The sequence below is a fragment of the Leopardus geoffroyi genome, chromosome B1, assembly GCF_018350155.1.
Source record: "Leopardus geoffroyi isolate Oge1 chromosome B1, O.geoffroyi_Oge1_pat1.0, whole genome shotgun sequence".
In the NCBI taxonomy this organism is placed as follows: domain Eukaryota; kingdom Metazoa; phylum Chordata; class Mammalia; order Carnivora; family Felidae; genus Leopardus; species Leopardus geoffroyi.
This window is the reverse complement of record NC_059327.1, coordinates 20,534,662-20,556,964: the sequence shown is the minus strand read 5'-3', so window position 1 is coordinate 20,556,964 and position 22,303 is coordinate 20,534,662. Positions and strand designations below refer to the sequence as shown.

The 22,303-nt window shown below is 42.7% G+C and overlaps 2 protein-coding genes across 15 annotated transcripts in view; one reads left to right on the top strand and one right to left on the bottom strand.

The window, feature by feature from the left end:
- The window catches only part of PDGFRL (platelet derived growth factor receptor like), a 70,224-nt gene extending 68,953 nt beyond the window's left edge, over positions 1-1,271 (top strand). For both annotated transcript variants that reach the window (XM_045454826.1, XM_045454836.1), the window contains exon 6: positions 819-1,271. In XM_045454826.1, the coding sequence (XP_045310782.1) occupies positions 819-1,007 (189 nt within the window). In that variant the 3' untranslated portion in view covers positions 1,008-1,271. The remainder of the gene's footprint in view (positions 1-818) is intronic.
- Positions 1,272-1,912: 641 nt separating this feature from the next.
- The window catches only part of MTUS1 (microtubule associated scaffold protein 1), a 172,352-nt gene continuing 151,961 nt past the window's right edge, over positions 1,913-22,303 (bottom strand). For 12 of the 13 annotated variants that reach the window (XM_045454784.1, XM_045454742.1, XM_045454795.1 and 9 more), the window contains 7 exons: positions 14,730-14,944; positions 13,818-13,923; positions 12,489-12,562; positions 12,248-12,343; positions 9,037-9,153; positions 5,003-5,100; positions 1,913-4,244 (listed from right to left, as the gene is read on the bottom strand). In XM_045454784.1, the coding sequence (XP_045310740.1) occupies positions 4,031-4,244; positions 5,003-5,100; positions 9,037-9,153; positions 12,248-12,343; positions 12,489-12,562; positions 13,818-13,923; positions 14,730-14,944 (920 nt within the window). In that variant the 3' untranslated portion in view covers positions 1,913-4,030. The remainder of the gene's footprint in view (positions 4,245-5,002; positions 5,101-9,036; positions 9,154-12,247; positions 12,344-12,488; positions 12,563-13,817; positions 13,924-14,729; positions 14,945-22,303) is intronic. The other variant, XM_045454761.1, reaches the window with a different exon arrangement.

Genomic DNA, 22,303 nt, shown 5'->3' with positions numbered 1-22,303 from the left:
CTGTTCAGCAAATCCAAAACACACAACATTCGGCTCACCATAGTTGGGTGTAGCCTCTCCAGAGTGACCATCTCACTTTCTAGAAATAGGGAGTTAGATCATCCAGGGCATCGTGGTATCCATTCTTGGTACGACTTTGCTCCCACTGGAGTCCTTTGGCCTGGCTGTTTCTACTTCTCCCTTCACCAAATCTGAACAATGGGGAGCTCTCATTTACTTACACAGTGAGTGCGTCAGGCTTTTCTGGCTTTAAATTCTTTTTTTTCAATTTTTATTAAATTTTTTTTTAATGTTTTTGTTCATTTTTGAGACAGAGACCGAGCATGAGTGGGGGAGGGGCAGAGAGAGAGGGAGACACAGCATCCGAAGCAGGCTCCAGGCTCTGAGCCGTCAGCACAGAGCCCGATGTGGGGCTCGAACTCACAGACTGTGAGATCATGACCTGAGCTGAAGTTGGACGCTTAACCGACTGAGCCACCCAGGTGCCCCATCTGGCTTTAAATTCTCTAGTCCCAGAACTATTGAGTGGGCAATGTGAAGGGGGAGCAGCAGACGTTTTTATCCATGTTTCTTGCCTAGTACCAGTTCTATGTTCTTGGGGTTCCAAAAGAATTTAAGTGGAAACTTAGGAGCAAAACGAGCATTCCAAACAGTGTAGTGTTTGCATATACTGTAAAAACTCCCCTGTGCTGTATGTACCGAATAGTCTTTTAGGTGTTTGGGCAAGAACCCCTCCCCCCCAGTGGTGTGGGGCGAATGGGACCTGTTTACAGCAGCCTATTGCTTGTGCTGCAGCGCTTGGGGGTGTTGTTCAACAGGATGAAAGGCCTGTGACGATTCAAGACACTTGGCGGCTGATCCACAGAGGACTGGGGCACACCACAAGAATCTCCCAGAGCATCCTGACAGTTGAAGACGTTGCAACCACTGATGTAGGGTATTACATTTGCACTGCTCGGAATCTCCAAGGGGAGACTACAGTAGCGACCACTGTTGAGTTTTCCTGACTTGGAAAATGAAGTATAATGAATTGAGGGCAAGTTCATTTGTGCACATGGCCGGCTTTGGGGTTCTGGTGACTCCTGCTTTGCCGGAGGCTGCCGTTCAGTGCCAAACCCCGCCCCCCGCCCTGAGAGTCAGACCCAGAGGTCCAAACTCAAAGGAAGTCATTCGGTCTAATAGTGTTAACTCCTGACAGAAAGCATGTATTTTGATTGCTTACCTATGTATCTGCATTTCTACTTTTTATAATAAAAAAGCATAGATGTTAACTTTGTATATTCATTTCTATTCAATGGGCAGGTTTTGGTACAAAATGGGCTAAGTGTTCGGTTTTTTGGTTGAAGGATTTGTTGGGGGCACTGCTTGGGTCAATACCAAAGATTCTATTCCATAACACAGGAGATCTAAAAATTAAGTGATATGTGGTTCAACTATATATTCAAAATGATGTGAAGGTATCAAAAACTGAGGAAACTTGCCCTTTTTTAGGCTGCTGCACTCCAAAGTACTAGCTCTCGATGAGTCATTCAGTAAGAACCAAACGTGTTTTTACAACTTTAACTTTCCATATAGATTTCTGATTCAAGGAAGATTCAGCTTCATTTAGGCTTTTTTACTACCTCCAAAAATATTTGCACTGTAGCTGTTCTCATTTTCTTACCTGATACAGCAGAAATTGTTAAAATCAGTTGCGGTTTCTCCAGTACCCATAGCTGGGAATTCAGAGAAGCTTACCTGTGAGTCTAGCTCTGTGAGCCAGATTTCAGCCCATGACGAACTGGGTGGTTGCACTGGAAACCCCTGGGGACACAGCTGAAGAGGAGACGAATGGTCACCGGTACCTTGAGAAAGGCTGAAAACTGGATGACGCTTTGGAGGGTGGAGTAGGTCAGACGTCGCAATCCTTATGTTGAATATTCCAGCATTATTTATTTGATCAAAGTAAAATACACTTTCCATCACTACAAACTGAGCACAACTACGCTTTACACATCCTTATTTTTATGACGTGCCAACGTTTTCCGTCCTACGTGAGAAACATTTGGTTTGGAAAAAAAAAAAAATCTTAAAGTTCTGTTTTGTTTCCTATCTTCTCTCCTATTGTCTCCCATTCTCTGAAGACATTTTGTATTAATTGTGTAAGGTTGATTTCCCCAGACACCTAAATGGTATGGAGGATAGCAGGGAACAGCACAAGAGTTACCATGCCTAGGAGATGGATGGCAAACCCAACTTTGGCTAATGGCATCGAAAACAACGCAGAAGGGCAAGCAGAGAGCTATTCCCGGAGGTGGCAGTGAGCCTAAATTCCCATTTATCAGAGGAAAACATGGAAGGTAACATACATAATACACTGTTGGAGGTTAAGGGCTTCAGACACAATCACTAATAAAAACAAGCATGCATCGTGAATATCAGCTTGCTATGTAGCGTCCATGTAGATGACGACTCAAATATCCACCTCTAGTATCCTGAATCTGTTCTTACACTACAGGAGTTACTTGTACAGCCACTGGACGTCAGCAACGCGGGTTAGTAAATACTGACATGCAGGGACAGGGAGATAAAGCCACAGTTCTTCCTTCTACTTCCCCCCAAAGTATCAGAATTGGGGGAGGTAATAAGTTTTGAAGAGAAATTGAATTGCAGCTTGGAGGGCATTGTACACATCACATCTTCCACCCACTGACTGACCATTCTGCTACCTCAAGGACAGAGAAGGATTCCTCCAAGAGGACACAGGAGCTTAGCACTATCTTTCCAGAATGCATTAAGTGCATCATTGCCCTACACCAGCTGCTCCTACTTAGCCATAAGCACTGAATCCTACCTTACTCCGTTCTACTAGCTAATGCCTTATTCTTCATTCTCTTTAGGGTTTCCCAACATTTTTGCTGTCACATCCAGGCCTTGGTTTGTTTGGAAAGTGGTTTTGGCACCTTGATGATGAGCTGGCTCTGGAAAACCTATTCCTTGTCCCAGAGAAGAGTAGGTAGGAGGTAGAAGGTTTGCTTTTGTGGCTCTGGTGAGGGGTGGGGAGTTGGGGGGGGGGAGGGTGTGTGTGGAGAAGAGGGAGAGGGCAGAAATGAAGACAACGGGAGAGCCAACAATCTGTGGGGATAGCTCAGGTCAAGGTAAAAATAAGGCAGAAGCAAACCCACTGGTCCTGCCCCTTTTCTTTATACAGATTTTTAGAAAAATTAGGGTCTTATATTTGCTCATAGCCTGAGAAAATAGATTGTAGTATAATGTTAGGTTTACAGAGGGAAGTTAAAAACCTACAGAAAAAAATCTAGCTAGTTTGAACTGACGTGGCTGAACACTGAGAGACTGCCAGCAAGTTATCACAGAAGGACAGAGAGCTGTACGGACGTGGACGAGTCCCAGCTCGTCGTGTCATTACCGCTCCCCACTGTCAAGGGCTGAGCCAAGTTGGTGGTAGAGAGTCTTAATTCAAGCAACTACTGCTCCTCCCTCTATGGCTTTTGCGGAAGTGCATACACGGACTAGCATTCGGTTAGTACATACCCAGCTGTGTGTGGCACCTGCCTTCCAGGACACAGCGAAGGAGGCGGCATCAGACACGGGACAGTCTGCCGCATCCATTCCACTCACACATCCCCAGTCAGACCAAAACACAAATCCCAAGAAGGTGTCCGCGGTGAAGAACATTATAAAGGTTATACATCTTTATCTTAACAGGCCCCTGAGAGTTTTCTTTCCGCCTTATGCTTAGGTGAAAAAGGCAACAAACAAGACCCTCTTGTTCTTTAAGTGCTTTGTGCAACAGCGTCCGTCCATGCGGATCCGTTCTGAGGTCTTTGGCGAGGGGGCTCTTGGACAGGGTCCAAGTCTTCCTCCAGAGTGTTCCAGTCTCAGAAGGAGCCTCGGGGGCGGCGACTCTCCAGTTCCAGCGTGGTTACTACACGTCCGCTACTGTAGCTCTCACTCCGTCGAGCGTGGTTAGGGTCAGTCCCGCACACCTGTTACAGATGCTTTCCGACAGTCTCCCAGCTTCCAGAAGGCGTCATCTGGGTGAGATGCTGGGGCTGGGGCAGGAGCCGGAGTTCCTCGGTGGCTGGAAGGGGACGGCGGCGGACGTGGGGGACCTCTTAGGGCTGCACAGGTCCCCATTGTGCAGCTTCCACAGCAGCTCCTCGTTCTCCATGGACAGTCTCTTGTTGACTTTGGACTCCTTCTCCAGGGACTCCTGCAGAACTGCCTGCTCAGTGGAAAGTTGCCTTGAAGACAAAAAAAGAGCCACAAACCATGTGAATCTAAGTTAAAAGTAACTTGAAAAAATTCTTACTATTTAAAAAAAACGTTTATTTTTGAGAGAGAGAATGCAAGTGGGGGAGGGGCAGAAAGAGAGGGAGAGAGAGAATCCCAAGCAGGCTCCATGCTGTCAGTGCAGAGCCTGATGTGGGGCTTGAACTCACAAACCATGAGAGCGTGGCCTGAGCCGAAGTCAGACACTCAACCAACTGAGCCACCCAGGTGCCCTGAAAAAATTCTTACCATTTGAGCCCCCAAAACAATCCCTTTGGAACAAAAGGGAATCCTGCACAGAGCTGCAAGATGTGGGGGCTTTGGCTGGTGGAGAAATGCTGGGCACGTGAGCCAAAGGAAGAGCACGTTTGGGGGCGAGTTGATAGTCGGCTACGTGACCCTCCCACAACTTTCTCCATGTCTTAGGACTGTCTTCTGTTTGGGGCTGTTTGCTAGCTACTCTTGGATGCTCCTTCTCTGATAGCATTCTCAGAGTCAATGAGCCAAGGGTCTCGGGGACGGCTTGCCTATTTAGGGGACAAGCCATTTGGTCCACACCACTGTGGTAAAAGCATGCATGGCTCCAATCCTATTTTCCACATGGAAATCAGTACCTGTTTAACCACACACTTCAACCCCATTTCCAGAGGCACATGGGTGGAGTGCGGTAAGAACGTAACACTGGACGTGGGAGCTCAGGAACAGTAGGGAACAGTAGGGCCATTTTTACCTTGAAATTGCCATGTGCTTGTCCATCCGAGCTTTCAATTCCTCATTCTCCTGCTGGAATCGCTTCAGTTTGTCAACCAGCGCTGTGTTGTTGTCCACCTTGGTGTAAACGAGAATGCCAACATTTTTACATTAAAAATAAAGCCCCTCATTCCCTGAGGCACGTTCCAGACACCAGCACACTTGGAGAGATTTCATTAAGGTAAGTTTGAAGATCTACTAACATATCTGTACGCTGATATGCTGTGAAAAGATTCTAAGGCAGCCAACACAAAGCATCTGGATATGTATTTTTAAAAAATGTAAGCCAGGCCGCGTGAAAACTGACAGACCCATGGGTAACTGGTTTGTCCTAGGTCATACTGTTTTTAGAATTGCCCCCCCCCGAGAATTGGTGCCCTGCCCTGGGCAACACTGGGGGCTGTGCCTCTTTCATAAGTTTCCAGGTGGTGAAATGAAAACAGCAGCCAGCCTGCCTGGGTCTATCAAGGGCACTACAGTTTCCCACAGCCAATTCAGGAGAAGACAAAAAATCCCCATGTTCGATGAAAACTCCTAGTAAGCCTACAGTTCACAATTCTTGGCAGTGTTTACTACGGCCTTAAATGTGGTTTCCAATCTCTCTTTGGCATTTACCTCTGTAAGTCACAAGGCTCTGTAGAGCATCAGTTGAGAGAAGGGACACTAGAGAAAGCCTCCCTCCTCAGTTCAGTTGGAGATATTTTGTCCTCCTGCTGGCCTGGCCCGGGCTAAACTTTCAAGGAAAAGGAATTGATCAGTGGAGATATTAAAGCATAAAATCCCAGAAGCCATTTAATCACTTAACGTGATGATGAGCTGATCACATCCCATTTACTTTCTAAAGGTAAGATTTGATTACTTGCTTAGGAGGTGAGATCACAGCTCTGTCAGAATTAATTCTAATCCCTGTCTTTGTAGTGCACGACTAATCTACTCTGATTATGACTTCTTGGTTGGGAGTCCTATTGTCCTTAACGTTTCCTATTACCCAGATCAACAGTGAGGACAAGCCAGTCAGGTGGAATTTCAAAAAAAAAAAAAAAAAAGAGACTAGATTCTTGTAAGAAAAAGAGAACCTTGAAATTTCCAGTAATTATAAAGGATTTCAAGATAAAACATGAGGTGGGGAAATCTCGAATTAGAGACTGGGCCATGACTGGCCTGATGAGATGATCGCATCCAATTCCTCATTTTATTTATTTTAAAATTTGTTTTTAGTGTTTATTTTTTAGTGAGAGAGCACAAGCAGGAGAGGGGCTGAGAGAGAGGGAGACACAGAATGGGAAGCAGGCTTCAGGCTCTGAGCTGTCAGCATAGAGCCTGACGCAGGTCTCCAACTCATGAACCATGAGATCACGACCTGAGCCGAAGTTGGATGCTGAACCATCTGAGCCATTCAGGCACCCCAATTCCCTCATTTTAAAGGAGAGGGTTTGGAGAGTGTGATGCTAAGTGAAATAAGTCATATAAGAGAAAGACAGATACCAATATGTTTTCACTCTTATGTGGATCCTGAGAAGCTTAACAGAAGACCATGCGGGAGGGGTGGGGGGGACAAAAAAGAGGTTAGAGAGGGAGGGAGCCAAAACATAAGAGACTCTTAAAAACTGAGAACAAACTGAGGGTTGATGAGGGGGTGGGAGGGAGGGGAGGGTGGGTGATGGGTATTGAGGAGGGCACATGTTGGGATGAACATTGGGTGTTGTGTGGAAACCAATTTGACAATAAATTTCATGTTTAAATAAATAAATGAATGAATGAATGAATGAATGAATGAGAGGAAACTAGCCATGGGGACGTCACACAGCTAACCACTGGCAGAATTCGTTCTCATACTGAAGCTTTCCTACTGACAAAGCCTCCTTGTTTTCTGAGAGTCTTATTTTCTACAGAGGTTTGGAGCTTACAAACATACCTCATTTTATTGTATTTCACTTCTTTGTGCTTTGCAGACACTGTGTTTTTTTTTTTTTTAAATACAAATTGAAGGTGTGTGGCGACCCATGTCGAGCAAGTCTATTGGTGCCATTTGTCCAACAGCGTTTACTCATTTTAATGTCTCTGTGTCATATTTTGGTAATTCTGGGAATATTTCTAACTTTTTCAATATTATCACATTTGCTATGGTGACCTGTGATTACAACTCACTGGAAGCTTAAATGGTTAGCATGTTTTTAATTAAGGTCTGTGCACTTTTTTTTTTTTTTTTTTTTAAGATACAACACTATTGCACATGAATAGACTTTTCTATGCACCGGGAAACCAAAAAGTTCAATTGAGTCACTTTATTGCAATATTGGCATTGTGGTCTGAAACTGAACCCACACTATCTTTGAGGTATGCCTGTAAATAAAGTAACCCTGGGTTTACATGTTCTATTAACTCATTCTTCTGCATATGTGTAGGCAATGCTAACTAATACCATAATCCCTCTTGTGCATGGCAAGAAACAAAAATATTTACGGCTCAACAAAAATTAAAATGTGCTGGTAATTTTACAGTAGAGGCTGTTTTTCATGTATATGGTATTTTTGACAAGTTCTGATGCATGGTAGCATATGGGGCAACAAATTATTAACAGGGTTATCTGCACCATCGATGACTGCCTGATTAGCTGAGTTATCAGGCTTGACACAACAGGGTGACCTTTGGCAGGAACTGGTATAAATACTAGGTTAGCCCTGTTAATAATCCCTAAGAGATCTTTTTTCCTTCCTTTAAAAAACAAAAAAACAGAAAAACAAAAAAGCAACCTTGAGACACCTGGGTGGCTCAGTCGGTTAAGTGTCTGACTTCAGCTCAGGTCATGATCTCCCGGTCAGTAAGTTCGAGCCCCACATCGGGCTCTGTGCTGACAGCTCAGAGCCTGGAGTCTGCTTTGGATTCTGTCTCCCTCTCTCTCTGCCCTCCCCCTGCTCACACTCTGTCTCTCTCAGAACTAAACATTAAAAATTTTTTAAATCCATAAAAGGAAGGAATGGAAGGAAAGGAAAGGAAAGGAAGGAAAGAAGGGAAGGGAAGGGAAAAAAGAAAGAAAAATTAAAAAAACATAAAACAAAACTGCCCAGCAATTCAAAATGCCCGTAGATCCAGACGGGGGCTCCGCCCTCAACTCCCTCAATAGAGATGTAATGATGTCTCGATAAGAAAACTGAACCAAACACCAAAACCCAAATGAACAAAAAAACAAACAAAGAGTGACCTCCAGGCTCCCTACTGTCCAGAGCTGGTTTGGGCACTCACTCACTCAACAATGAGTCACTTATAACTAGGGGACAAGGGACAAGCACAGTGAGGCAGCTGGGATAGTCAAGAGCAAAGTACACAACGGCTGGGACCACGTAAGCTGCCTTGCCAAACCCTGCCCCCTTGGTGAGACTCCTGGCCAGCAGCCACTGAGCTCCAGGGCTGGGCACACCGCTCACACACGGCCTCGTGGCTGTGGACTCGTCACTGGCTAACATAAGGGCTCTGTCCTAGAGGCCACAAGCTAAGCTTCATTCATATTTTTCATAAGGCTTGCATTTGTCCAACCGAGTTAATGTCATTAGAGTACAGCTCTTTTATCACATTCTAATTCACGACAAAGATGAAGAATTGAGACAGCAAACTGAATTGTCCTAATGTGATTAACTTACATAGTCATCTGTTTCGGGCATAGGACACCAGCTCAGAGTTGGTGATTATTAAAGTACTGATTTTACGGTATTTTAAAATTCTTCTTAGGTGGGTTAAGATTCACAGACCACTTGAAATGGAAGCCTAATTTGTTTGTTGTGCTTTTTCCAAGGACCCAAATTCTGTTTTACATGTTCCTTGCAAAAAAAAGTTCCAAAAGGAAGCAATACATAAGCCTGGAGCAAACACACAGAAGGAAATGTACCTTCTTTTACCTTGTGCACATTTCCAAGTATCTGTAAGTAGCAGTTAAAACCACTCCACAGTTGTAGTTCAGAGCCCAGTTCCTAATCCACAGACATTGTTCTATTGGGTCAAACTCTGAAAGAAACATACCAGTTTCTCCATTTTCATTAACTTGACGTCCTGCTGATGCAGTTTTTCATTCTTGATCTCCAGCACGGCTTTCAGGCTTTCTAACTCTTGCTCCAGGTACATGATCTGAGGGTTCTTCTGGAATAGACACAGCAGAGCACAGCTTTGACTCATCACATAACACAAGGTGTTCAAATTCTTAACCCCGTCTTTGATGAGATTTAGAACCTGAGCAAACAGGTAGCAAGAGATTTCTACCTTCTTACAGCTGCTTCACAGAAAGGTAAAAAGAAAAGTTAAGAGAACTACAAGCCCAAAGTCTTCGGTTCTAAGAACGTAAGAAAACGTTTGTTTCACCTTTGAAAATCTCACTCATTTATCAAGAATTCATTTATCAGGAACTTAAGATCGAAAAATATTTTACTGGAAGAGGAAAAAAAAAAACCATTGCTTATAATACAAAACAACTGTCAAGAGGGATGAGGCCATTACAAGCCCTTTCCCGGTGTTTGGAGGGGAAAAAAGGCAACAGCTGTTCTCTCAACAAAGTTAGTCAACAGATCAGGAATAAAAAGGCAGTATATTTATAGTGCTCTCTGGAAAACGACAAAATAACTATAATGTTCTGAGTCTTTTGGATTTTTATTATGATGGGATTATACCTGCCTCGCCATACTTCTCTTTTACACTTTTTGTCTATCTTAATATGCACCATTAAAATGCTGTCCAAGATGGGTGGCTCAGTTGATTGAGTGTTTGGCTTTGGCTCAGATCATGGACTCACGGTTCTTGAGTTCGAGTCCTGAATTGGGCACAGTGTGGAGCCTGCTTGGAATTCTCCCTCTCTCCCCTTCTCTCTGCCCCTCCCCTGCTTTCTCTCTCTCCCTCCTTCTCTCTCTCTCTCTCTCTCAAAATGAATAAATAAACTTTAAAAAATAAAATGCTGTCCGAGGTAAAAAAGGGGAGATGTTCTCTTAGACCACACCACTAAGGTGGAATCCTGGCTCCTTGCTTTATTTCTGGACATCCAAGTGAACCATCCAAAATGTCTGATACGAACAAACAGCGCAAGATCTACTGATCACATGTTGAATGAGGGGCTTTCTTAGACAAGCATCAGTGGTGTCGATCATCCAAACTATCCTTCTGGGCAGTGGTTAATGCTCTGGACCAATCCTTAGGGAAGATCAGGTAATGAATCTTCAGGGATTACCTATTCAAACACTTCACTACACAGGAGACTGTGAGTTCCACAACCCAGGCAACCCGTTCTGGGAAAGTGCCAGAGCCAAAAAGTTCCCGGGGCGGGGATCACACCCAGGTCTGTATCACTAGAGCTCTTTCCAAAATTTCCTAAGTCTCATACACCGTCATCCTTTTACATATGAGGGTTTTTTTTTTTGTTTTTTTTGTTTTTGTTTTTGTTTTTGTTTTTGTTTTTGCCCTGAAGATAGAAAATCCTATCTTTTGTTAAAAGGAAACAGTATAATTTACTCTGTCATTTTTAAATTTTTTTATGTTTCTTTATTTTGAAAAAGAAAAAAAGAGCATGATCGGGAAAGAGGCAGAGAGAGAGAGAGAGACACAGAGAGTATCCCCAAGCAGGTTCTGTGCTGTCAGTGCAGAGCCTGATGTGGGGGCTTGAACTCACCAACCAGGAGATCATGACCTGAGCTGAAATCAAGAGTCAGAAGCTTGGTGAGCCACCCAGGTGTCCCTACTTTGTCGATTTTTAAAAATTAGAGCATCCAGAGCCCTGCTCCCACTTCTCTGCCCGCCTGTCCCTTTCTCAAATGTGCTCTCCCACAACAGCAGGGAGGCAGGAGATAACCCCGCTTTCCTCAATCTGCTTCCATTAGTTTTCAAAAGCTGCGGCACTTCCAGGAAGCTCTTTAAAAATCTGCTCCTGGAACCCTGTGTAAGGTTTACAGCCTGCATTTAAGTCTAGATTTTTTGTTTTGTTTTGTTTTAAATCATTGCTTTGTCCAAGAATCTTCCAGAATAAATAGCTTTGAAGTTGCATTGAATATGACCTCATCTAATTGCATTCAAATGTCTAAGAGGGTACCCAGAGACATCAGCAAGAGAGTTCACTGAGAGACCCACACACGTGTGCTTCTTGAGCCGGCAGATTCTAAGTGGGAAATAACTTTTCCTGCAGCCCCATGCACACGTGTATGGAATGAAAACGGTGGCACCGAAGACAGAAACAGGAAACATTTTTTAAATTCTCAAAAGTAGGATGGTGGCAGGGGAGTAGGGATACAAGTTCCAAGAGAAAGCTGAGCTTACAAGATAAATCTGTACTTTTCGAAAGGGAGGATTACCCCTGTGACCCACTGCTGAGACATAACAAGGCAAAGGATGAAATGCCTGTATGATTACAATATGCATCAACCTTGACAACATAAGCTGAGTGAAAGAAGCCAGACACAAAAGGCCACACAGAACACGATTCCATTTATATGAACCTCCAGAGTAGGAAACTCCATGGAGACAGAAAGAAGTCTGGGGTTTCCCTAGGGCTGGGGGGTTTCGGGGATGGGGGAGGAAGGTGAAATGACTGCGAACGGGTACAGGGTTTCTTTTTGAGGAGACAAAATGTTCTGTAATTAGATAATGGTGACCAATGCACAACTTGCAAATCACTGAACTGTACATTGAAAAGGGTATTACATTTTTTTTTTTTTTAAAGGGTCACCTGGGTGGCTCAGTGGGTTGAGCGCTGACTGGCTCACATCATGATCTCATGGTTCAAGAGTTTGAACTCCGCATCAGGCTCTGTGTTGACAGCTCAGAGCCTGGAGCCTGCTTCGAATCTTGTCTCTGTCTCTCTCTCTGCCCCTCCCCCACTCTGTCTCTCAAAAATATAAAAAAAAATTAAAAGGGTGAATGTGGTGGTATGTCGATTATATCTCAGGCTACCAGTTAGTTTAAAAACAAACAAACAAAGGGTAGTCCTCACATGAAACCCTGACGCTCACTGACAGTTGTCCTGTCTTCCTGAAGTTATTAGCCTAGACTGCTTGCAATCTACTGGGCTTGACCTGTATGTGGTTCTTAGAATTTCTAAAAGGACACCAAGAAACAAGCCAGTTTAAAAATCACTCTGCAATTTGGAGAAGGATTCCAAACCCCTATTATTTCTCTAGCTGCTGAACACTGACTGGACCCTAAAAGGCAGCTGAGCAGAAGGAAACTCAGGAGTGATGGAGAGGCACACACAACTTACTAAATTTGCTTTCTCTCTTGATATTCTTTTTTGTTCTTCTGATTTCAACTTTTCATTTAAAGCATCATTTTCACTCTTCAGATCACTGATTTGTTTCTAAAACAAACAATGAAATGTGGAACACAAGTTAACAAGCAGACACCAGAAACACAGCAAATGTACACAGAAACATTACCCAAACCACAGGAACCTCAAGAATGAGGACACTTTTGGGGGGCGGGGCTAAGTGAGATTTACTCACCTCTAATGATTCCTGCTTCTCAAAAAGCATATCCTCGAGGGATTTCTTTTCTATTTCATGGCTTTTCTTGATTTCTGGAAAGAAGTAATTTTTTGGAGGCAACGACATCATATAAGATCACTGTATTCTACAGTTGTTAAAGCACGTAGATGTAAGAGTTAATTAAGAAGCAGTATGACTATGTTACTTTATAAGATGTTATTATACAAATTAAACCACCTGTTCTCAGATTAGCCCTATGAAGGGAGTAGGGCAGATATATTTCCATTTTATGACGGAGAGCATGGAGGCCCACAGAAGCCCAGAGGCCTTAGGAAACACAGAGCATCCTTCTCAGGGGAGGGCCTCAAACACTGGCCTGCACACTCCTGCTCTGGAATTTCTCTGCACTTTTCCATTTGCTCTTCATGACCCAAACAGAAGTCTAAAACTAAACCCATTTCAGGGGCACCTGGGTGGCTCAGTCGGTTGAGTGTCCAACTTCAGCTCAGATCATGATCTCGCGGTTCATGAGTTCAAGCCCCGCATCAGGCTCTGGAGCCTGCTTCAGATTCCATCTCCTTCTCTCTCTGCCCCTCCCCTACTCACACTCTGTCTCTTTCTCTCTCAAAAATAAACATTAAAAAAAAATTAAAACCATTTCTAGCATGAAGGAGGAACGACAACATTTACTAAATGTCTACCCTGGACCACTTTTATATGTTCTCTAACTTCACACGACAACTATTTTTCTGACAAGAAAAACCTCTGCCAAAGGTCACCCGGCCAGTTCTAACCCCTTGTCCACATGCTTCTCTGTGGGAAGCATGGAGCTAAGTGCAACAACTTCTGCGGAACTCTGTGTTCTGGAAGCAATGGCTCCTTCTTCTCCTTCTACTTCAACCCTTCCGCTCATGATGAAACAAGTAAAACAAATTCTTTCTTGATTCAAAAAGCGCCATCTGCATTTCACAGCATCCTTGTACAGCTTGAGTTGGTGAGCACGAGGGTGCTCAGCATGGATCCTTTATTGTGGCCAGGATGTAAATGAACACTTTTAACTTCCCAGGACCTCAACTGGTAAAGAACAATCACTACCAAAAAGGCCTTTACATTCTTTAAAATCCACCCTATTTCTTCAAAGGCTGGCATCTGTGACAAACTATTATTTGCATCCTAAGGGGAAAAGGGCATCTGCTAACAATGAACAATGCAAAAAGAAAGCAAATTCCACTGAATACCACAGGGTATTCTCTGGAAAGGAAGTTTATGAATCATTTCCGTTTTAAAACATATCATGCTGTTCCATTAGACCTGATTCTATTTTTTTTTTTTTTAAAGCATTCTTGCCTGAAAGGGAGGTTTCGTAGGCTTTCTTCAGCAATTCAATTTTCTCTGAGTGGCTAGCTTCAATTTCCAGCTTCGAGGTTTCATGGGCAGCATTTAAGTTGTCAAACTAGAAGAAAAAAAACCAAACAAACCCAAACAATACTTTACCAGTAAAGTTAAAAGTCTTAAGTTGAATAGTAAGCAGCAATGTTAGGAGATTTGACTCATGAGTTTGCATTCAAGTTACAGGGCTGCCCAACACATGAAAAGAACCACCCGAATTGGGGACTTGGGTCTGCCACTCCCAATTCTCCACTCTGTTTTTACCCCCCCTACCCCCCCAACCCCGCCCCAGGGGGGAGTCCAAGCACACGAGTTCTCCAGGGTTCATGGATGGAAATGGCCAAGTCCATCATAAGGAATGAGGATATATTTCACAGTGATAGGACCACATAAGATCCACGCCTGTCATATCGGCCTTTATATATCCTCAGTCCCTAGAACATGCCTGGCGTAGGCATTCGGTAAATATCTGCTAAAGGAAAAACTGATTTTAAAGGGGAGCAAGGAAATTGAAGACAAGTTCATGATACAAGGATATGTGAAAAATATGGGTTATTCAATGCCGTTTTAAAAAATAAAAAATTCACAGTAATTTTTTTGCAGTATAACATCAGAATGCAAAGGGATTACTTCCAGGTAGTAGGGTAAAGGGTGGCTTTTTTGGTTTTTTGTTTTTACTTTTCTTTCTTTTGTCTTCCTTTCTTTCACCCAATATTGCTTTGATCATAAGGAAAAAAATAATTGAAAAACCCCTTTTCACTTATTTAAATAAACAAAGGGAAGTTCAAAGGAAATTCATCATCAAACAACAATCAGAATTCAAATAAACAGCCAGGATGGAGAACACGCTCAGGCTCCAAAAGCACAGACCTGCTCTTGCAGTTGGTTTTTGTACTTCTCCGCTTCTTCAATGTAAATGTTCTGGAGCTTTTCACACTCCCCGGTGTAAAATTCTTTAAGCCGATTCTCTAGCTCTGTTAGATCGGTCTGGTGCTGCTGGTTCAGCTTCTGCACAAATCCTTCATAAGCTATTTGCAACTCATTTCTGGCTTTTTCTAATTTCTCACAGGTCGATGAAGCAGTGACTGAAAAGAGATGAAAAAGGGAAAAGATATTTAAACTGCTAAATGTCCTAAAATCCTAACATTCAAGCACAGGTGTGAGGACTCTGGAAACATTAACACAGTACTCAAAGTACTCAGTTCTCTCTTGACCAGACTTTCAAAGATAATAGTATAGAAGTGAACAGTAAATAAGAACAAGAGCAAATGGTCGCTGGCAACCCCCCTCCCCCAAAACCAAACAAAACCAAAAACAAACAAAAAAAGCCCCACACAATCATCTAGCAAGAAGTAACAGAAGTACTTGAGAACCAGGTTTCCAAGGGAGGAGCACCCTTTTGTATGTTGCCCAATCAGTGCGGGGGCCATAAGGAGAGGAGATTCTGATTGGCTGAGGCGTCTCTAAGGTTGGCCAGCCAGTAGGGAGACGCTAAGACACAGAGGAACAGGGAAGACCAGAGAGAAGAAATAAACGGATTTTAATCTTCCACTTAATTTGAGCTGATTTCAAAAGTACAGTAATGAAAACAAAGTATTAGAATATGTTGAACACAAATGACCAGGGCATAAAAACTTCAGGAAAAACACACTTTAAAAGCTATCATATAAATATATCGTTTATATTGTTGATATATACAGGTTGATATTTTTAAAAGGCAAAGTTATCTGAAAAACAGAATCTGAAATCGGAGCATCTTACTTCTTCACCACCACTACTGAAAACACGTAATCGTTAACGAAAAATTTTCAGATTTGCACATAAAGGCATATAATACAACCACACTGTAATAAATCTTGGAAGATCTCAATCATTTGTCAGAAGTTTGACTCTGGACTTTTTTAACCTTCCTTCACTGACATTCAATACAGGTGAAACCAGTGCTACTCTTTCAGAATTCGTGTTCTCAATATCCTAAAGCACCCATGGACTAATACAGAGTACTGGTACATCTGTTGTTAATCCTTACCTCCCTTCTGGCAAGCAATATAGATTTCTGGAATTGTGGAAGAAATAAGATTGTTTTAGGGCAGAGAAAGGACAGTTTAGTTTAATGATAATTCTAGCTAAGTAATGTGGAACTGGCTGGCTCCTGGGATGAATTTCCAGCAAGGAGGTAGACTTGTCTTCATGGTTTCTTAGGAACATGCCATGTAGTGGTAGAAATATTAGTCACTTGTCTCCTATTAGGATTCTTTCAGAGGCAAAATGGACCATATTAAATAATGACAAGAATAGCTTCTTCTAAAGAGAACCATTAAAATTCAAATAAATTCATAAATACTTATTGAAGCGGAAAGGAACATAAAAAAAATAAAAACTACTATTCAATGAATGGCGCTCCTCACACTTTATCTCGTCTACCTCTCTCAGAAGTCCTGTGAGAACCTTGTTACAAAATGAATAAGGAAGTCAACACAGGGGGTACACAATTTGCCTATAAGCACACAGCTAAATAAGTGGCAGGAGACTGGACTGTTGTAAGCAGTTTGGATACTGATTGTCTACATCCAAAGCCTGTGCTTCTCCCCCACCCCACCCAGTTGTCTTTTGTGCCAGAGACTGGAGAGAAACAACATGGAGCCTCTCCTTGGGAGGCTCATTGTCTAATTGAGAAGATATACACTTCTGAGAAACAATACAGGCAGGGAAGTACCTACGGGTCCAATAAATGGCGCTCACAGTGGTTTACACCCAGCTACGACGGTATGGAAGTTGGGGTCTTAAATTTCTTTAAGTTGTGGTAAAATGTAGGTAACATCAGTACCTCAGATAAATGGAATCATACAGAACCTTCCCTTTTGTGCCAGGCTCATTTCACTCAGCAGCATGTCTTCAAGGGTCATATGTATGTTGTGGTATGTGTCAGAATTCCCTTCCTTTTGAAAACTGGATAATAGTCCATTGTGCATATAGACCACATTTTGTTTACCATTCATCTGTCAAAGGACACTTGGGTTACTTCCACCTGTGGGCTGTTGGGAACGCTGTTATAAACACGGGTGCACAGACATCTGTCCAGGTCCCTGTCTTAGTTCTTTTGAGTATATTCCTGGAAGTGGATGTGCTGGGTCATATGGTAATTCTGTTATTATCTGAGGCAACACCGTCTTGTTTTCCATGACAGCTACACCATTTTTCATTCCCACCCTCAGTACACAATGGTTCCAATTCCTCCACACTTTCACCAAAAATTGTTTTCTTTTCTTGTATTATTTTTTATAAACCATTCTAATGGGCGTGAAATGGCAGCTCACTGGTTCTGATCTGGTCAGGTTTTTTTTTTTTTTTTTTTTTTAATTGAGCCACGTGACATAAATGCCATCCTGATACTGAGGGTGAAAACTATTCTACCATGAACAAAGGTGGGAGGCTGCATGGCGTGCCTTGGGGACTAGAACTTTCACAAAGCATAACAACTGGAGATAAGACCCAAAGAGGTAGATGGAGGCCAGATTATCGGAGTCATCAAATGCAGTACAGACTGACAATTCAGTCCCTTGGAACTAAATTTTGGAAGTTATTATTATTTTTTCTTTAAAAGAGTAAAAGATAATGGTGATGTTGATGGTTACATAACACTCTTCACTTTTCCTTTTTATTGTACTAATTATTTACCAAAGGAGGGGAAAAAATGATTCAAGAAGGCAAATGTTAGTCAAACAGGTACACACAACATTAGCTTCCACTAACCTTCCCAAGTACACAAACAAAATGATGGCCCCACAAGCTTCCTTGTGGGAATCTACATTATAACACTCTATGAAAGTAGATGACAGAAAAATATTTTGCAAGCACTCAATGAAGATGTCCAATAGCTTTCTTATTGGTTTCATGTCGTTTTTACTTAATTCTCTTGGAATTTCAGAGATCAGCCAAAAAAAAAAAAAAAAAAAACTAATAGTATGATCACAGCCCATCTGAATGCTCATATCAGAGACAGAAATGTCTAAGTGAACCAGAAACTAGAAGATCATCTATATGAAGTTAATAGTACGCTACACCCACACAATTTTAACACATTTGTTTGTGATGAAACAACGGTCAGTTTGAATGTATATCTACAGTACATCTGGGTTTAAAATCAAATAGGATATCTGGAAATCCTCTCACGTTAGCCACCGGACAGGGTGTTTCCTGTTTAAAAAAAAAAGAGAGAGAAAAGAAAAGAAATAACAGAAGAGGAAAAGCTTGTAAGTGTTTAATTTTGTTGGCCACTGTGAGCGAGGGGAAGGGAAGGCAGAGGGGAGGCAAGGGGCAGGTCACAACAGGGAGAGAAGGGTTTACCGCCCTTAGTACAACCATCCCAAGCTTCGGCTCAACCCCAGGCAGTGACGTCAGCCCACAGCTGTGCACAGACCTTTGCTCTGCTACTGGCCTGGCGTGCCGGGCAGACAACAGCTGGACTGAAATCATCCCTCACACCAACAGCTTTACTTTGAACTAATTGGCCTGGGCTCCTGAAGGAAAAATGTATTTGGCACAAAGGCTCTTGGAACACTTTTTAAGGACACCCATGTAACCAATGCATCAAGGGTTCTGAGCGCTCCCTCTCCACCAGACACACACAGTCGGGGGAGTGCGGGAGGTCACCTGGGGCTTCAGCCACTCCCTTTCAGACAGTGAAGCAGGCACCCAGCAAAGCCAAAATAAAACAGGGGATCTTTCAGAATTTCCAGCAAGTAAGCAAGGGGTTTTCAGTGCAAGCTGACATTGTTTTCAAGAAGTTGTTGCACCAATACCAAATCCATACAGTACAAAGGAATCTTTCTGTCCTGGTGTCTTAATCCTTCCATCAGGCGACTGGTAAAAGCAGGTCTGTGACTAAGGGTGCTGAGAGGCCACTGCCCGTGGAAGAGCTGGACACCCGTAACTTTTGTACACACACTGGGATGCTGCAAAAGTTATCTCCAGCGTCCGCCTCAGCATGAGTTTGCAGAATTAGGAAAGAAAGAAACCAACTCATTTACAAGACCAGCCCTAAAGCCACAGGCCGTGTTAGAGGCAGCCCTTTTCGCCCCGGGACAAACTATGTCCACGCAGAATTCTCGGCCAATGACAGAACAGGAACCCAACATGGTTCAAGCATATAGAACTGAGCAAGGAAAAAAAAAAAAAACATTTCAGAAAAATGGACAAATGCCTGAATTTTCTCCTTTTCATGTAACTTATTTGGATGACCTCTGGAAAAGGCTCCATGTCACAGCCAATTATAATCTCTGAAAAGGAGAGCTGGATTCATCCGGGGTCCTCTAGCCCTCATCCCCGAGAAGCACACGCGTAGCTATTACCTAATTTGTCCTGGGGACCTCTTCTAAGGGGGGAGGCTAGACCTGTATTCTCTCCATCTCGTAGACATCAGTTTCCCTTCGGTGACTGATAAATGCATGTTTACAGAGAAAAGCACCACACAACCATGGCCCTAACTTGGTCATATTCTTCATGACTCCTTCATTTTTGGATCTGGGTAGCATGGTTCATCACGAGACAACCCCAAATATTTTAACTCTCAGGGACATAAATAAAAGTCTTCGTAGAACAGAGCTAGAATAATTAGGTCCAATTCTCAGTCACACCATTTACCTGCCACGTGATTTGAGCAAATTATTTAAGCTTTCTAAACCTTCATTTCCTCATTTTTTTTTTTTTAAATGGAGCTAATATTGGTAGCTTCCCTGCAGGATTAAATAAAATAACACACACGAAGCCCCTGACCCAGTGGCTGACCAGAGTCAGCGTGCAATAAATGTTGCTGTTATCCTTACCCGCCTTACAAAAGACCACCCGTTCAAATGTGTTTGAAGAATCGTCACAGACAGGCTTGTGGTTCCACGACAGAATGTGACAGTTAAAAAGCAGCCTTGTGTAGCATTCAAAGCTATACACATAGACACACAGGATAGGGTACCATAGTTCTCTTGTTCTTGGCACTGGATGTAATAGGACTTTCCCAACTTGTAGGTGATTTTATCTAAATTGGACATCAAGTATAAAGAAGAAAAGGAAAAATAAAGAGGAGGAGGTAAGGTCACATGGAAGTCACACACACTTTCATGATGCCACATCAGAGATTGTGACAGAAAGAAAAGATTAACAGGAAAATAAGACGACTTCATTCCCCACTGTACACACATACTTTCTCTAGGTGCTTCTGGCAGGCGTGCCATGGGGGCCAACCCTTCTCTGCACCAGCTGTGGGGGGATCAAGATGTCTGCGTCCTACGTTTCTTGCCTACTTTAGGTTCCCCCCGCCTCTGGCCACCTGGGGAATCAGACACCTGCTTTTCAGTGCTGGACACCTTCACTCTTTTTTCAACAGCACATACTTCTCAGGGAAAATATACTTGCTTTTAAAGCTTTTTTTTTTTTTAATGTTTTATTTATTTTTGAGAGAGAGAGAGAGAGAGAGAGAGAGACAGAGCATGAGTGGGGGAGGGGCAGAGAGAGGGGGAGACACAGAATCCAAAACGGGCTCCAGGCTCTGAGCTGTCAGCACAGAGCCCGACACGGGGCTCGATCTCACAGACCACGAGATTATGACCCGAGCCGAAGTCGGGGGCTCAACTGACTGAGCAACCCAGGCGCCCTGAAATATACTTGCTTTAAAAAAAAAAAAACAACAACTTGTAATTGTGGAATAATTTTACAGAAAAGGTACATAGAGAGTACACAGAGTTCCTGTACCCTTTCTATCTAGCTGCCCCAATTGTTAGCATTTTGCATAATCACGGGATATTAGTCACAATTAAGGTTTTGACACTGGAATAATACTAGTAAGTGTGCTATAGACTTTTGGATTTCACCAGGTTTTTTCACTATGCTTTTTTTTTTTTTAAAGACAAAATTTTAGGATAATTAAAAAAAATTCTAATGTTTTATTTGCTTTTGAGAGAAAGAGAAAGACAGAGTGGGGGAGGGGCAGAGAAAGCGGGAGACACAGAATCCAAAACAGGCTCCAGGCTGTCATCCCAGAATCTGATGCGGGGCTCTAACCCACGAATCATGAGATCATGACCTGAGCCGAAGCTGGACACCTGTCTGGTGGAGCCACCCAGGTGCCCCTAGAAAAACTTTGGCTCTTCAGAGAAGCTGCAAAGAGAGAACAGTTTCCAGATACCTCTCATCCATTTTCCCCTAACATTAACACTGCACATTACCAAGGGACCTTGACAAAACTAAGAAACCAACATTGGTATAGTATTATGAACTAAACTCCATACTTTGCCCCTTTTTTTCTGTTCCAGCACCCGATGCAAGATATGACATTGCATTTAGTTGTCATGTTTCCTCAGTTTTCTCTGGTCTGTGAGTGGGTCTTTCTTTCCCCTCCTGCCCCCCATAATCTTGACAATTTTCAAGAGTCAGGTATTTTTAGAATGACCCTCAATTTTGGCTTGTCATGTTTTCTTTGCATAGTCCACTGACCCAGCAATTCCACCAGTAAGAATTTATCTTACAGGTATATTCCCACACGTGTAAAAGGAAGGACATTTGAGGTTATCCACTGGAGCAATTCTGTAACAGCAAAACATCAGAAACAACCTAATGTCCACCAAGAAGGAACACGTTAAATTATTTGTGGTGTATCTATGTGATGGAATAAGATCATTCAACAGCTATTAAGAAAGACTGATAAAGTTCTTTGTGTATTGATCTTTAAGAATGTTGAGTGGAAAAGCAACGTGCATGTAAAATATGCTCCTACCTGTGTATCAAATAAGGGGGAAACCAATCTATAGCTTATCTTACTACTCCTATGGCCCAGCCCCAGAACCGTGAATGGAAACACTATCTTCTATCATAGCAGCATAATCACTTCATAATATTATTCTTACTCTATGGAAGAGAAATCCGGTCAGGACACGCTGCCAGAGTGACTGACGGGCTACGTAGGTTACTCTCTGAAACCAGGGTCTGTTTAAAATTGGAGATAGTAATTTAAGTGAACAAGGTAATCAATAAGCCATTTTTAAAAAGTAACTTTCTACTTGGGGGAAGGGCAGCAGCCTACAAACAATGAAAGGGTAAGTACCCAGACTGTCCAACAACGGGAAAGTCTAACTTTCCGCATCTCAATTTCCTGGTGTTGCAAGGCAGGAACAAATACCACCTGATCGGCTAACCATAGCATTTGGTGAGGATTTTGTAGAGCACATCTTCACAAACTCTCTGTGGAATGATCATCTCCTCAGAAGACGTCCGAGTTTTACTTGCCAAGACGTACTACTTTTTCACATGACCAAGAAATGTGGCAGTCATGTGATACACAACAGTCTTTTTCTAAATTTCATAATGAGCTATGAAGGGCTTTCTGATCGCTCTTGGGAATTACGTGAATCAACATGAACTGATTTCAAAGCCACTCCCTAATCATAACTTATTAG